This window comes from Alosa sapidissima, chromosome 9 (genome assembly GCF_018492685.1).
Source record: "Alosa sapidissima isolate fAloSap1 chromosome 9, fAloSap1.pri, whole genome shotgun sequence".
Classification (NCBI taxonomy): Eukaryota; Metazoa; Chordata; class Actinopteri; order Clupeiformes; family Clupeidae; genus Alosa; species Alosa sapidissima.
The window spans coordinates 8,509,785-8,527,234 of NC_055965.1; the positions used below are offsets into that span (position 1 = coordinate 8,509,785).

A 17,450-nucleotide genomic window follows, 5' to 3' on the forward strand; every position below is an offset into this window, starting at 1 on the left:
ATAAGTCGAGCAACGAGTAAGAATGAACAGCTATGATAAGGGATCAGATTCCAAAAATAATTCAGTGGAAATGCATGGATTCCAGTTGCTGCTACTGGAAGAAACTGGAATCCATGCATTTACACTGAATTATTATCACACCGGAATTCTCCTTTAAGTGCGGATGAGTGGTATTAGCAAAGTCCTTTTAGGCAAGTTCCCCCACTCCGTGGCCATCTTGCAACACACTTTGGGCAGTTATCGGACAGCTATTTTGGACACACTGCGCGTGTGCAAGGCTTCACCCCCTTCACAAAGCAGATCATAGCTGCACAATGCCAAATTATAATAGGAAACCCTTCATTTGGAAACTTTAAAGACATTTAGCACTGATAATAAGACTAATGAATGCTGAAAAAGAATGTGCACAGCCTGTACTGTAGATGTTTGCTCTGCTCTGATGCTCTGGGTATCTCAACTCTGCTGTTTCCCAGGCCTGTCAGGGTTTGTGGACTGCACTGCAGATTACACCATCATCGTCAGCTCTGGAAACATTACTTCCAACATTATACTTGTCTGTACAACTGGTGTTCAGACAGTCCTAATCATGAGCACCTAAACAAGGCCCGCATAGCCTGTCGATTAGGCAGCAAGATTTGTTGTAATGAGCAGAAATGCCCACCTGGTGGCAGCACTCCCTGTGAGGAGCTGAACTGAAGTGTAGACAGTGTTGTTGTCCAGTGTGGATGTTCGAGGCACTTCCTGTGTTTTTGAGTGATTGATCTGAACACTGGCATACTGAACGTCGTCTTGATCACATGAGGTCACTCTCTGTGTGGGGTCAGAGGTCGTGGCTCTTGCTATAATGGCGCTGTACACAACACTCAAGTCATTCTGATCAGAAAATAAATGATTACATAATTACATTATTATCAGTGATGCAGGGGATCTAGACTCCCAGGGATATTTAAACTGACAGATGTGTTCTATGTGTGATAGAGGTACGATCACAACAGTTAAGCTCCAACTTCCTCACCTGTATGTTTGTGGGTCTTCTGTCTGTAGTATGTTCAAAATTCTTCTTACTGATTTGTAGGCAGGACAGTCATATGCATGTTTAGTTAATGATACAGTAGTAACATTATGTCATATAGAAATAAGCAATGTACATGTCATGCTTGGATTGGCATTGAATTATCTCTGAGATATTTTTGTTTGGTAAACTTGGTTGCATCACCTCAAGTGCACAATTCCAAGTATCAGCAGGACGGCGAGAATGATGAATGTGGTGACAATGGCTGGCAGGAGGACATCAGCATCTAAAGAGACATTTTCATGAGGGAAATGAAATACATTTTAATGAAGCAAAATGAGTCAACTGTGTTGAGAGATACTTCACAATGGCTAGAAATAGCATTCTAGCATAGACATGTCTGCAGAATTGTAGTAACAACCTCCGAAGACATTTTACTAATTCCACAGACCACATAAACACTAACCTGTTTGGACAGTGACTTCAGTAGAAATCTGAGAGCCTTCTTCATTCTGTGCCTCACAGTAGTAAGGTCCACTGGTATCAGAGGTCAGATTGAAGCTGATACTCTCCCCTGTGCCCCTAACAAGAGATTCAGCTCCACTCTTCATGTACCAGGTGTAGGTGTGCACTGGTGGGTTGGCATCACTGCTGCAGGTCAGAGTCACTACACTGGCCTCCTCTGTTGTACTAGAGGCAGTGATGGACACGAGGACATTCTTTGGCTTGTCTGTTACGAAATATATCCAGGTTATGGGATTGATGTATTTATTTTTTTAATGAATAAAGCAGGCATGGGAAACAGTATAAGAAAAGACGTAGAGTACATGCTTGTCATAGTCACCAGTGTCTGTAATCTGTAGTCTGTGATTCTAATTCAGCTAATCCCTTATGATCGTTTAGTTATCTATTCACATACAGCCCTGGCTCTGTAAAGCCACATATATATCTCTTTACATTTATTTGTTACCATTTCGTTGTGGCTTTTGCTGAGAAACAAATAGTTTGCAACACACACTGAACTTGAATCAAACATTCTTTAGAACACAGCTGATAAACCGTCTGCCTTCACTTTTAAATGAAAATCCGTTGCCATTGACAGCGGTCATTATTTCAGAGGTCCTTAGATGAAAATAAGGATCCGTAGAACTTTGGGAAATCCCATTCAAGTCAATGGAGGAGCCGTATAATAAGCAATGTTAATGTAATTCAGTGATTGCAAGCGAAAGACAGCTAACAAAAATACTTTCAACTTTCAACTACCAGTGCTTTTTCAAAGTTCTCAATGTCTCGTTTTAAATGTCAGGGCCATCGGAAGTCTACCAATGAAGTGTGGAGATACATTGAGCCTCGTAAATGGGTGTAAAACAGTGATTTATTTGCATGGCTAGCCCGATGCCGAAGCACCACTACTGAAAAAGCTGTTGGTAGCATCGGCTAACTAGCGCCAGATTTTGGAGTGCAGGGGACAAGTCGAGATGGGCTATGAGACATACGTTCACACTCGGTATCATGTTTCAATACACTTTAGGTCAATATCACACCGGAATTCTCCTTTAAGTGGGATTGAATTCAGGAATGTTTACTTACATCGGACATCAAGAGAGACAGCTATTGAAGAGAGACTCTCGTCTCCTTTAACAGCACAGGAGTAATTGCCTGCATCCTCACTGCTGACTGGGTTTAGTTGCAGCTTGTTGTTTCTGGTTGTATGTTTGTAGGTCACAGGCTGTCCATTCTTGTACCAGATGAAGGTGGGGTCGTTACTCAGAGTACAGGTAGTATTACAGGTGAGGGTGACTTTGTCCCCCTCTTTCACTGTATCAAGAGGTGCCCACACCTGCAGATCTACAAAATACACTATGCAATAAAATTATGTACAGTCTGTAGGCAATGTAGACTTTAAATTATTAAACTTCATTAAACTTCAGTAAAATAGTATAGTAAATAGAGTAGGTCACACCCCAGCACTGTTTATCTGGAACACCTACAGTATAATCACACACACCAAAACCCACATCAATGAGAAAAGATACAGACTGAATGCACATATTATTTTTTATTAAGATTGTTTATTAGATCTTGATAACATTTTGGATTAAACTTTTTGAATGTCATTCCTGCTGTCTGACTCTTTCTGGTAGAACTGAAGATGTTCTAATGTACTGTAAGACCCTGAAGGTGAATGTCATGCTCTGAGTCTTTGTGATAAGAACTGAAAAGAAGTTCAAATGTAAATCACTGTAGGTGAGCTGTACTCACACACTGCTGGGGAGCGTAGAGCTTCATGACCTCTCACTGCACAGGAGTAACTGGCCACTTCATAGACTAGTATGGAGGCTGTGGTTCTGTCTTGTAGAATCTGTCCAGTCTTGTACCAGACATACTGAAGTTCAGGGTGCAAACTGCAGGAGGAGCTGCAGGTCACCTCAGTCTGATTCTGTTTGTGTGCAGCCGCTTCCTCTACTGTCAGATCTATTCAGGGGACAAGTCGAGATGGGCTATGAGACATACGTTCACACTCGGTATCATGTTTCAATACACTTTAGGTCAATATCACACCGGAATTCTCCTTTAAGTGGGATTGAATTCAGGAATGTTTACTTACATCGGACATCAAGAGAGACAGCTATTGAAGAGAGACTCTCGTCTCCTTTAACAGCACAGGAGTAATTGCCTGCATCCTCACTGCTGACTGGGTTTAGTTGCAGCTTGTTGTTTCTGGTTGTATGTTTGTAGGTCACAGGCTGTCCATTCTTGTACCAGATGAAGGTGGGGTCGTTACTCAGAGTACAGGTAGTATTACAGGTGAGGGTGACTTTGTCCCCCTCTTTCACTGTATCAAGAGGTGCCCACACCTGCAGATCTACAAAATACACTATGCAATAAAATTATGTACAGTCTGTAGGCAATGTAGACTTTAAATTATTAAACTTCATTAAACTTCAGTAAAATGTTACCTGTAACAGAGATGTTGACTCCAGGTAATCCAGAGTAATTCTGTCCTCGTCCTGTTGTAAACCTGAAGGTATATTCTCCAGAGTGACTCTCTCTGATGTGATCCAGTCTCAGGGTACAACTATTTTCTTTTTCACCAAAATACTTTTCATATTTTTGTTTGTGAAACCAAAACATTTCTTTGATGCGGTCATCTCTTGGATGCAAGTAAGTGCATGGAATGTCCACTGATGAGCCCATTAATACACAGATATTCTCATCAGAGTAGGTCACACCCCAGCACTCTTTATCTGGAACACCTATAATCACACACAGCACCAAAACCCAAAGATACAGGCTGAATGCACATATTGTTTGTTAAAAGTCCAGTGATTATGGGAAAAGTGTAGATATTGATCTCAACAGCCAAACCAATTACACTTATTCATTCCTGCTCTCTGCGTCTATCTGGTAGAACTGCAAAGAAGTTCAAATGTAAATCACTGGAGGTGATCTGTACTCACACACTGCTGGGGAGTGTAGAGCTTCATGACCTTTCACTGCACAGGAGTAACTGGCCACTTCATAGACTAGTATGGAGGCTGTGGTTTTGCCTGGTAAACGCTGTCCAGTCTTGTACCAGACATACTGAAGTTCAGAGCCCAAACTGCAGGAGGTGCTGCAGGTCACCTCAGTCTGATTCTGCTTCCGTGCAGCAACTTCCTTTACTTTCAGATCTGTTCAAGAGTGAGTTATAGAAAGTTGATCACATTAAGAAATTAACCATGAATACCAATACAATGACAATGATTTTGAACCCCTACACATTACCTGTAACAGACACTGTAATCCCAGGTTTGCTTGTCATCCATTTCAAGTGTAAGACTGTATAAAACCGAAACTGATAAACACCAGAGTCTCCATCTGAAAGTGTGTCTATGTTCAGACTGCAGTCAGGATAATTAGAGTGACTGTGTTTTATGACTCTACCACTCTTCTCTTCATACCACTCTCCTCCTAGATACGTGTCTCCATAAGAATACTGATATGTGCAGGGGAGGACCACTGATGCTCCTTTAAGACCACAGACATGTGTAGAGGAGTAGGTCACACTCCATTCACACTGCACGGCTGAAACACAACCAAAACAAATGCTGTGGAAATGAGATAAATATGCACTAAATTCACAAATAATTAAACTGAACTTGACTGTATTTTGTTTATTCAACCATCAGGAAGCAACGTCTAATAAACAATATATATTTCCACACTTGACCAGTGGTGGAGGAAGTACTGAACCTCAGTACTTAAGTAAAAGTACAAATACACAGAGAAATATTTACTTTAGTAAAAGTAAAAGTACCACAATGACAACCCTACTTAAGTAAAAGTAAAAAGTACCTGCTTTTAAATGTACTTTAAGTATTAAAAGTAAAAGTATTTGCATAATGATTTATTCTCTTAATATCTATATTCTAAAAGGAAAAATCAGTATGGGCTGTGGCATTTTAATTAAGCTAGTTTTAGGTTATACTCGACTAGATAGTTTTAAGTTAATACAATTGTGCTTACCATCTGTGGCCCAGTTTACATTCTGACCTACAATTCTAGAGACTGTAATTCTGGTTATCTACTAGGGTGATCTGCTGAGTAATATCATTCAGCAAAACACGAGAGCCTGAAGTTTAACGGGGTAGACAAGGGAAACGTCGGGTGGATCGTAATGCCTATTATGCTGATTGAACAGAAAAGTTGCTGAGAAAGGTGTCTTTATGATTAAGTTCAGTTTCACTTGCGCAGACGCATAGACATTGAATGAGCGCTCCCGTTACTACCCCCAATTGTAGGCTATGCATCTTTATTTAATCACACACAATTAAGGAATATTTCCTAATCTGGAAAATGTTACGTTTTTTCCGGCCACCGGTTCATTAATAGTCTACCATTCATTTGTGCCGCAAATGATAAGACGTGTGACAGAAGCATGGGCATAACCTGTAACTTCGCTGATCCACGCAGTGGCGGTTCTAGACTCAATTACTCCCCGGGCGAGATTTGATGTTGCTTAGCAACGGGGACAGACTTCAGAGCAAAGATTCTAGAACAGAGCTTCAGAGAGACACGTTTTGAGTTCGTGGCCAAGTACCTAAAATATCAGTTTCCATGTGTATGTGCTGGATGGTGTGCTTCCTTTATGAAAGTAAGTGTTTTATACAGTTAACGTTACAGACATAATGAGTCATGTTGTAGTGGTCCACATAAATGTGCCCCTTCTGTTATTAGAATGCTAAGCAGAGATTTTAACATCAGTCATTTCTTGTGTGGCTAGAAGCTAGCTAGCTAGGTCATAGGGAGGAGATGTTGCTGTAACGTTATGAGATTTATGTTGCTTAGCGTAATGCCATGGTCATTTGATATGAGATGCTTGTACTTGTAACTTCGTCACTCGTAACTTTAGGACTCCTATTTTTTTTTTACTAAGAGTAATTCAGGAAGCATTTTAGCCCTAAAAGTAGCGCCTGAGTCTGTGACAGCTTAAGCGAGGACTCCTAATAAGACCGATTCACAAACAATGTTTTGTTGTGGCATTTCACGTCGCGATGTTTTGAAATGCGTCTAACAATCACGAGGGAACAATTTTGCATTGTAGGCATAACATAACATAATAATAAGGGATGCAGTAACACCACCAACAACAACCAAAACTAGCCTACTCATTGTTTACATGTACATTAAATGTAACGTTTCATTGTGAATCAAATTAAAAGATTCTCCTCTTTGCAAACGTTGGCATAGGCATATGGTGACAGATTAATTTAATAATGTTGCTGCGTGAATCACGGTAAGCGCGAATGAAGTGGCCACTTCTTAATAGGAGTCACTGTATGGAAGTAGGCTAAGTAAAATAGAGATGTTTAAAATAGGATAAAGTTAGGATATGCCCGCTTGACAGTGGCAGAGATAACTGGCCTTTGGCCATAGCAACCATCCATTTAGAACGACTGGCCTTCATAGCAACCAAGGATCTTAGCTGTGATTCATGTAGCTACAGTATGCATACAATGTGATGCAAAGTATAGAAAGGTGATGAAATATACAGAGACAGGTCAAGAAATATAGTGCAATGTAGACAGTAGTATACAGTTGATTTACAGAAGGTGGTTTATAGTAATATGAATTGAATATAAATATGTGCAGTGTATTAGCAGTTATCTCATACAATAAGTAGAATAATGTATGTAGTAGTAACATTATAATAGTAGAAATAATAATATAGATATATGCAGTGTATTAACAGAATATAATAAAACAGAATAAATATGGATATTCAATATGACAAATATATAACAGATATGTACATAACATACAGCTAGAACTAGAACGTCTAAAGAACCAGAACTTGAGTGTAGTTTTTTGCTGGGTCCCAGGCCATGTTGGTCTGAGGGGAAATGAGAAAGCGGACAGTGCTGCTAAGCAAGCCCTCAATGAAGAAGTCACAGAATGTCAAATCCCTGCCCCAGACCTTAAACCTATACTGAACTCTTACATCTCAGATAAGTGGCAATCTGAATGGGATTAATGTACCAGGAATGTGAATTTTGGCACATTTTCATGATCCACTGGGTCGTTATGGGCCACACAAAATACGGTGTTGCTAAAATTACTCCTATTGTGGCTATTAGAGACATGCGTTCATGAGTATCCAGCTACATTCAGTGAGTTAAGTAAAATACATTTACACACAAAAAAAAAACCCATCACTAATGTTGTGGACATTCCTTTATTCTGAGATACATCAATAGGCTCTCAAAACAATCCCAAACAGACATAAGGTCTTTATAGAGCAAATCCATATAGATTATTTGTCAAATAAACCAGTAAAACAGAATTAGGGGATGGAATATATAACATTCACACTCATAGCTCATATTTCTAAAATAAATCAGTGAAAAAATATCCTGACAAACAAGCAGCATTTTAATGCCTTGGTCATATTTCATAATTTCAAAATTTTCTCTAGGTTACCTGATAGCCCAGTTTGAGAGGTGCAAGACGCGTGACATTATTTATTTTTGCAGCCAATCACTGCTGTTGTTTTATTTTATTGATTTGATTTTAGTCATAGAAGCTAAATTCGAAGGCAGGCCACAGGTAAAAGCCAACGAACCGCATTCACCCCACAAGGCAATAGTTGAATAGAGCTTTTGAGGTATTGCCACTGCTCCAACACTGAAAGGCACTGTTAGAATGCTTGGATCAAGCCAGGTTCAGCATAGCGTATGTCACTGTCTGCTCACGTTGGTGACCGGACCAGGGCAAGCACACTTTCGCAGTTCCCGCCGGAAATGCAGTCTAGTTATTATTATTCTTTTTTTTTTTTTTTTTTTTTTTTAAGCGCTCGTGCCGCCCCCTACAAGATGCCGCCCCGGGCGACCGCCCGGTTCGCCCGTACCTAAAACCGCCACTGGATCCACGGATAGCAATCTCATCGGAGAGGAGGCCCTAACGCTGCAGATAACAGACAGAGGCACAGAACACAGTTGCATGTACAGTGTAGCCATGGGTCTGGTGAATATAGCCCACCGAATGCAGATGGCTACAAGCTCACGCTTTGCCTGGTCTAGACTAGAAGCTTATGTTTCTAAGAATGCACGTAGCGCTCCAGAATCTTTGGTAGCAACCCCCCGGTAAAACAAACGTGTTTGTCAGAGAGAAAAAAAAAACTGATCATAAAATGTATCGTAAAAAGGAACGATGGTGTTGTAGAAATGTAGCGGAGTAAAAGTACAGATAATTGCTGTAAAATGTAACGAAGTAAAAGTCAAAAGTACGCACTATAAATTTTACTTAAGTAAAGTACAAATACGTGGAAAATTTACTTAAGTACAGTAACGAAGTATTTGTACTTCGTTACATTCCACCACTGCACTTGACACACACATGTGCATACATTCATCAATATATATTTCCTTATCACACATGTCCATACATACATTAGTGGTGAATTGAATGTATGTAACTCTGCATCATACCTGTTAGACTCAGGAGAAAATGCACCAAAACTCCTTTCATCTCTTTTAAAAGCATATCTTGTTCTGCCTGCAATCAGAAAGAGTACAATCCAGTCTGCCATTTGATGTTATCATGTATCATGTTAATTCTCAATTTTTTATATCAAAGTATTTCATACTATATTTAATATCAAAGTAGGAGTCCGGTGAGGAAGCTGTGGTATTCTTGTCAGCTAAATATTTAGAAATAAATAACAAATACATGTTTAAATATATATTTAAACATTTATTTGTTATTATATTTTGAGTACCTTGATCCTTTTTTAACAGTACCTCTGTAGCTCAGTAACGTGTTCCCAGCTTGTGATTGAAACTTGACTAAATGTCTCTGAGGCTTATGTCATACTGATGCAGAGAAATGCTATTTATAGTTATAAGACAGTGCAGGTACACCATGACCTACAGAGAGAAAGAGAAAAACAGCAAAAGTGCAAGTTGGTGGTTCTGGTTTTGCAAAGTGCAGTGCTATGGGCAATGCCAATATGTAGTGTTTTGCTAATGATCACATACATTACTTTAGCAGACACATAGCCAAAGCAAATTCCAAAAATAAGGAACAACATTCAAACTTCACACTGACATAACTTAATTAAATGAACCAAAGGTCCTCTTTCTCACAGTAATGTAACATGTGAGTGCACAATGCTACACTAATAGAGAGTCAGTGCACTGCAAGGTAAATTTACATTTGATACAATTCTACATCTCTACAGTTTTGGTATTTAGTCCAGTCATCACATTTCATTGTATTTCACCTGTCAGCTGAGTTAATGCCTTTGCCTTTTAATATTGTCATTGTGGCTGGAGGCTATTTGATTTATGGAGCACCATGTTGTTATGCCAGTGTTAAGATGAGTAATTTCCTGTGTATTAGCCACATTGTGTATAAGCCACAGGACAGTGTTTTATGCAAGTTTAAACAAACAAAACCATACAGTATTAATGCCATATTAACTGCCCCCGTGTATTAACCTCATAGCTGAAGAAATGTTGCAAAATCAATGTATAAGCCACGGCTAATAGTTGGAAAATTACGGTAGTCCCAAAAAGCATGGTAAATTCTGTTTGGAAAACAAGTATGATCATCAATGAAACATCATTTTGGGAGCCACATGTTTGGCAGGATGCAGTTAAAACTCTCACCCACGAAAGCTGAAGCACAGGGACTGTACACTAAGACTTCCTGTTTAAGAAACTAGTTATTTAGCCAAAAGATCAAATATTTTCATGTCTTGTAACTCTCCAAGACTATACAGTAGGCCTACATTTTCTGACAGATATTGCAGTACTTGCAGAAGTTTGCAGAGTATTGCAATTGCAGTGCTGTACCTAATATGATGCTGTTGTGAAAAAAGTATGCAAGTTGAGGAAAAACTGTTGATCTGATTACTTTAATCTAACCAAATCACCAGCTCACAAATGTTTTGTTTGTGTCTGGGTGAGGTGGCAAGAGTTGTGCATAAATAAAGTTAGCTAGTTCTTTCCTAACCAAGGAGGATAATAGGGTCAGTATTTCTACCTTGTTTCTGAATTGCGATGAGAGTAGACACCCCCTGGGTTAACCCCCAGCCAAAGCCAGTATGAGACAATGCAGATGAAGTGCCTCGTCCAAGGGCACAGCACGCATTATTATGTTACTAGCTGGGATTGATATCGTTCCAATTGTCGGTCTAACCAATTATACTACATACACTGAATAAAAAACAGACAAATCAAGAAAGTGAAGGCAACTTATTCACTCTGGGCCCTTTGCCATGTCTGACTTTTGTTATGGCTCCATTTGAAATCTCACAGAACTTGGAATCATTACCCTCTGCATTCTGACAGATAACATAACCTTTCCTCCTTCAAGACATCAAACACTCACAAATGAACCATTTCAATTGAGAAATTGCTCTTACAATGTTATGCCCTACATATAAAAATGTATGCAATGGAAACAGTAACTATACTTGCAGGACAGTAAGATCATACCATCATCTCATTCCAACTTTGTTTGTTTGTTTGTTTGATTAAGTAAATAAATCCACATAGCATGCATTAGATGTTAGCGACACAGCTAATTATAGGATACTTACAGGTCATATCCTGTCCTCAACAGAGAGGGTTGCTGATCTATCTGTGCTGCTGTCAGTGTACAGTTTGAGTAAAGTACATATTCATCTTCCTGTCGAGAGATGTACAGTATGATTGAGGGTGTGAGTGTGAGTGTCAGTCATTGGAGCGGCTGGTAAACTTTGATCATCTTTCAGTTTCTTATGTCTTTTTTCTTCAAATATACACAGGAGAGATGTTAAATTCCTAGTGCTATAGGTAGGGGACCGCTCAACAAGCAAGCCTATTTACTGACAATAACAAAACCACAAACAAAGCAACCTGTTTAGGCAAAAAAAGCAGCATCGCCAACTGAATAGCACCGGAGAACAAGCAGACACCTTCATCTGTTGTTTGATAGATAGATAGATAGATAGATAGATAGATACTTAATTGATACTCAAAGCAGTTTCATTGAATTACACACACACACACACACACACATACACACACACACACACACACACACACACACACACACACACAAAGACAAACACACTCATGATGGGTTCTCCACCAACACCTATACCAACATACTTTGGTCATTCCTGGTTTCCTCCCGGGTTAGGGAAATGCCTGTATTAGATTCTGACAGATTGAGGGGCTTAGCCAAAATTTTGAATGTTTACAACTCTCATGCCCCTCCCCCACTACCACCGAGCACCCTCTCATCGAGTTTGTGCTCGTCAGTGCGCACCAGACTGCACCATACTGTGATTGACAGTCAGATCTCACACAGCCATGCTCTGATTGGACCAGAAGAACCGGGAGCTGTGGATTTTTGCAAAACAAATAACAGGCTCTAGTTGGAGGTAGAAGTGCAGGTTTTTTTTTTTAAACCGGCTGATTTATGTTGTTCTGTCGAAGCATAGTGTCGGTTTCAGTGAATATGATCAAAAAAATCTTGCCAACTGCAGCTTTAAGAGAGAGGGCATGCTGATTTGCAGCATCTGTATTCCTGTCCGTTTCCTAGTTGATGACAGTTGAGGTTGAGGTAACAGTGAAAAATACTGTCAATCATGTTAGGGTGGAGCGGCTGTGAAACTCTGACCTTGTGATTTTACTCTCTCTGCTCCTCAGATGGCAAATATTTCAGGTATTTAACCCAACATGTTATGCCACGCCTTGCACCAAAAGACCAAAATTGCATAAATTACAATGTGTGTGCATGTTAATGGGTCATTCCACATCAATTCAACCAGGGCCCACACACTTAGGTCTAAAGAAATAATCAGAAAAAAAAAATACCAGGTGTACCTATGTTACCAGGGGACACACACTGTAAAAGTTATATTATATAAGATCAATACTTTCCAAGATGCAGCCAGTTTTACGGGGGGAGGGGGGTGCCGATTTTGCTCGGTCTCTTTTTTTTTGTCAAAGTTCACAAGCCCATAGCGCAAGAACTAAACCATGTAGAAGGCTCAAATTTTGCATGCCGGTACATACATAGGAATAGTATGTAGCAACATCACCACGTTTGGTCTGGATGATCCTGCATGGTCATAGCTGTCCCTCAAAGTTGATCAAAATTTTATTGGAGTTTTTGGCTGGACTCTGTTTAGGCCTTCAAAAGACATATTGTACTCAACACAGGCAATTGAATTATTTTCCTTATTGAGATAAGTAGAAACACTCTCACAAAAAGCAATGAACAGAAAATAAATTCCTTCAGGGTCTGAACAGCAGACCTCACAACTCTGAAAAGTCATTTTGGTTCTCATTTTCAGAGCACCCTAACACCTTGATTTTTTTCTATATATCTGTTTCTTTATTCTCCATGATCCCTTCTTTTTAAAGACACCAATTTTACTTATCTTATGCAAATCTTTCTTTTTTATTTTCCACCCTGAACATGGCCAAAATGCACTATTGAGATCAATATGTTTTATATGATGGATTTACCACAGTGCCACCTGTGATTGTATAGAGTAACCTGTGCTAACTCTATACAAGGGAAGTGGTTTGGAATGGGAGCATAGGACCCTGGGAACATAGGGCCCTCTAACTGTGGAACATACTAGGGCCCTTTTTCATGTTTCCATTATCTACCATGTACAGTAAATCTGGGAAACAAAGTGCCTTGAGAACATAGGGCTCTGGGAATATAGGACATTTTGAACAATAGACCCTGGGAACATATGGACCTTGGGAACATAGGGCCCGAGTTAATCAAGTTAATTTGATTAACTCGAATAATTGGATTACAAAAAATGACTGAGGCAAATTCTCTGCCTCGAGGCTTCGTTTAATTCCTATGTGGCCTGCTCAGCTCAGGGGTCACCGTTTCACACAGACTGATATTACTGATACGCACACCACTAAGAATTTAAGGTGCGATCCATTTGTCCAATGTGCTCGTGTCACCAGACTAGTTGTCATAAGGCTGCCCATGACCAGACAGCAATATAGGCTATAAATTGAATGTATAACAATAAAGGTGGTTCCAATTTGTGGAGCTACTCGGTGCTTCGGTAGCTTCTGTGTCCAGCTGTGTAGGCTACCTCTGACTCGGCCGCTGTGGCTGGTGCAGTCTTTACCCGACAAGATTCCCCTGTCCTGAGCTTGTTAACCCTGCAAATATAGGGAGACAAACATTCCCACACACCTGTTCCCCCTCATTAAATTAAGCAGCCCCGTTCTGATAGGTTAGTTGAGTCTTTGAGTTTGTTAGTCAGTTCATGGGATTGATTTGGAAAACACCTGCCAAGGGACAACCAAGGCCCACACGCGAAGGCAAAGCAAAACCATGACAGCACACAAAACCAGTAACCACAAAAATCAAACAAATGCATCAAGACACGTCAAACGTGAACAAACCTAGCGTTCATGGGCTTCGGAAAAACCTTTCTCCGAGTGAAAACATCATCATTCCGCGTCATTCACGTCACTTAATGTGTGAGTCAGAGGTCGGAAACTGGGGCTAGATTTTCCTAGCGTTCATGGGCTTCGGGAAAAACCTTTCTCCGAGTGAAAACATCATCATTCCGCGTCATTCACGTCACGTAATGTGTGAGTCAGAGGTCGGAAACTGGGGCTAGATTTTAGGCGAGTTCAACTTCAGGCAGATCTGTGCAGATCTGACTTGATGTGATGCATGCTGGGTTGAACACAATGCATACTGGGATGGACGCAATGCTTGCTGGTTAGAAATTTTGTCCGACTTCTGTCAGCCGGGGAGGGACTTACCACCGTGACACCATGTCACATGACCTTAAAATATCGCGGGAGTCTTAGCCTGCAGACAGATCTTGCAGTTGCCTTCTACGAGCTGCACGAGCTGAAACACGCCCTCATGACGTCAGTTCAAAGACGTGATAGGGCCATTTGGGAGGAATGTCCTCATGACGATTTTGACAGAAGTCTCATGCTGCTTCTTTATGTTGGAATATGCGAAAATAAACAGAAATCGAAGGGATACCTTCTCATACGTGATTTCTGCAACAATGGTAGGCTAGCCTACTGAAAATGTTTGGATATTCTGTTATTTTCTGCTGTTGGTTAAATAGATAGACACACATATAGGGAAAACACTTGATATTGAATTTATGTGCTACAAAGCAGGCCTATTAACTGTATGACAACAGTGGTTTATTTAAACTACATCATAAGAATTTATTTCGTCAGTCATCATGCTCATTTTAATGAGTAAGAATGAAAGTTCTGCTGTGTTTATTGCAAACAACATTCCGCGATATCTCCCGCGAGTCACGTCAGGCAGACTGTAGCCTGTCTGTCCGGGATGAGCTGCCCTCTGTTGTAGCTCCTCCCGGCTAGCCTCTGAAGATCACGTTTACGTAGAAAGCCAGACCAAGTCAGACTCAGTCGAAGTCGAACTCGCCTTTTGCTAACAGAGTTGCCCAGTTAGGGGCTTGTCATCACTTTTGTCGTCACGTTGTAGTGCGTTTGTAGTCCATGTGGCCTTTCATGTCCAACAGTTTTAATGTGAACTTGGGAATTTGCCCTTTTTATCACTTGAAAGCTGCATATCTTTCTTTCACGAGCATCTTACACTATATTTTAAGCAAATACAGTTGTTTGTTTAGGATTAATGAGTGTATGTTTTAACCTTTGTTGTGGCATCCGTGTTTGTCACACATTCGATGGCAAAGCACTTGAACACTTGCTGTCGGAAAAACAAAAGGCGAGTTCGACTTGCGGCAGATCTGTGCAGATCTGACTTGATGTGATGCATGCTGGGTTGAACACAATGCATACTGGGATGAACGCAATAGGCGAGTTCGACTTGCGGCAGATCTGTGCAGATCTGACTTGATGTGATGCATGCTGGGTTGAACACAATGGATACTGGGATAGACGCAATGCTTGCTGGTTAGAAATTCTGTCCGACTTCTGTCAGCCGGGGAGGGACTTACCACCGTGACACCATGTCACATGACCTTAAAATATCGCGGGAGTCTTAGCCTGCAGACAGATCTTGCAGTTGCCTTCCACGAGCTGTACGAGCTGAAACACGCCCTCATGACGTCAGTTCAAAGACGTGATAGGGCCATTTGGGAGAAATGTCCTCATGACGATTATGACGGGAGGCTCATGCTGCTTCCTTATGTTGGAATATGCGAAAATAAACAGAAATCGAAGGGATACCTTCTTATACGTGATTTCTGCAACAATGGTAGGCTAGCCTACTGAAAACGTTTGGATATTCTGTTATTTTCTGCTGTTGGCTAAATAGATAGACACACATATAGGGAAAACACTTGATATTGAATTTATGTGCTACAATGCAGGCCTGTTAACTGTATGACAACAGTGGTTTATTTAAACTACATCATAATAATTTATTTCGTCAGTCATCATGCTCATTTTAATGAGTAAGAATGAAAGTTCTGCTGTGTTTATTGCAAACAACATTCTGCGATATCTCCCGCGATGTCTGCCGCGGGTCACGTCAGCCAGACTGTAGCCTGCCTGTCTGGGATGAGCTGCCCTCTGTTGTAGTTCCTCCCGGCTAGCCTCTGAAGATCACGTTTACGTAGTAAGCCAGACCAAGTCAGACTCAGACTCAATAAACCACTGTTGTCATACAGTTAACAGGCCTGCATTGTAGCACATAAATTCAATATCAAGTGTTTCCCCAATATGTGTCTATCTATTTAGCCAACAGCAGAAAATAACAGAATATCCAAACGTTTTCAGTAGGCTAGCCAACCATTGTTGCAGAAATCACGTATAAGAAGGTATCCCTTCGTTTTCTGTTTATTTTCGCATATTCCAACATAAGGAAGCAGCATGAGCCTCCCGTCATAATCGTCATGAGGACATTCCTCCCAAATGGCCCCATCACGTCTTTGAACTGACGTCATGAGGGCGTGTTTCAGCTCGTGGAAGGCAACTGCAAGATCTGTCTGCAGGCTAAGACTCCCGCGATATTTTAAGGCCATGTGACATGGTGTCACGGTGGTAAGTCCTCTCCGGCTGACAGAAGTCGGACAGAATTTCTAACCAGTAAGCATTGCGTCCATCCCAGTATGCATTGTGTTCAACCCAGCATGCATCATATCAAGTCAGATCTGCCGCAAGTCGAACTCGCCTAGATCTTGCAGTTGCCTTCCACGAGCTGCACGAGCTGAAACACGCCCTCATGACGTCAGTTCAAAGACGTTGATGAGGACATTCCTCCCAAATGGCCCTATGACGATTATCAAGTCAGACTCAGTCGAAGTCGAACTCGCCTAAAGTAGCCATGGGGGCGGTCCTTCTGAATGCACCCAAATTCCATTCTGCACAACGTGACACTCGTCTTACGAGGACCCCCAGTTCACACGAGTTCTTACGACAAGGAAGTTACGTCATTTTACGTCAGTTAGTTAGTTGTGACAAGCCGACAGCATGTACAAATGGATCAAGAGGGAGTTAATAAAATTAATATAATAGTAATGGTTGCTGCATAGGCAGTAATGGTACAAATGCACAAATCTACATAAAACATTAATTTACTTTGATGTGTATAAAGCTAGTTTACAGCATGACATTTGTTGTGCATATTAATCAATTGCACTTTTATCCGGTTACTTGATTAATCGATGAAAAAAATCAATATAATACTTGATTCCAAAAAGAATAGATAGCCGTGGCCCTAGGGATTCCTTTTTTTACAGCAGTGAGTAATGTATTGTACATTACATTACTTTTTTTGAGTAACAACCCCAACAATGAGTAGGACAGAGCGATGATATCTGTAAGAAATGTTCCAACACTGCCACCTGGTGTCGCATTTGTAGTATGTAGTAGTAGATTGCTGTATGGAACATGTTAAATACTGTATATGGGTAGGCTAGGCTACTCTGGCCATGTTAAAGGTTGTGTTTATT

General features: G+C 40.6%; 1 protein-coding gene across 1 annotated transcript; it reads right to left on the reverse strand.

The window, feature by feature from the left end:
- Positions 1-621: 621 nt before the first annotated feature.
- LOC121717884 (B-cell receptor CD22-like) lies at positions 622-11,178 on the reverse strand. The gene is made up of 10 exons (XM_042102588.1): positions 11,100-11,178; positions 8,983-9,049; positions 4,781-5,080; positions 4,474-4,686; positions 3,973-4,269; positions 3,621-3,878; positions 1,479-1,742; positions 1,217-1,298; positions 1,016-1,064; positions 622-810 (listed from the first exon to the last, which is right to left on the reverse strand). The coding sequence occupies exons 2-10, from the start codon at positions 9,035-9,037 to the stop codon at positions 622-624; spliced, it is 1,707 nt and encodes a 568-aa protein (XP_041958522.1). The 5' UTR covers positions 9,038-9,049; positions 11,100-11,178.
- Between the last annotated feature and the right edge of the window lie 6,272 nt (positions 11,179-17,450).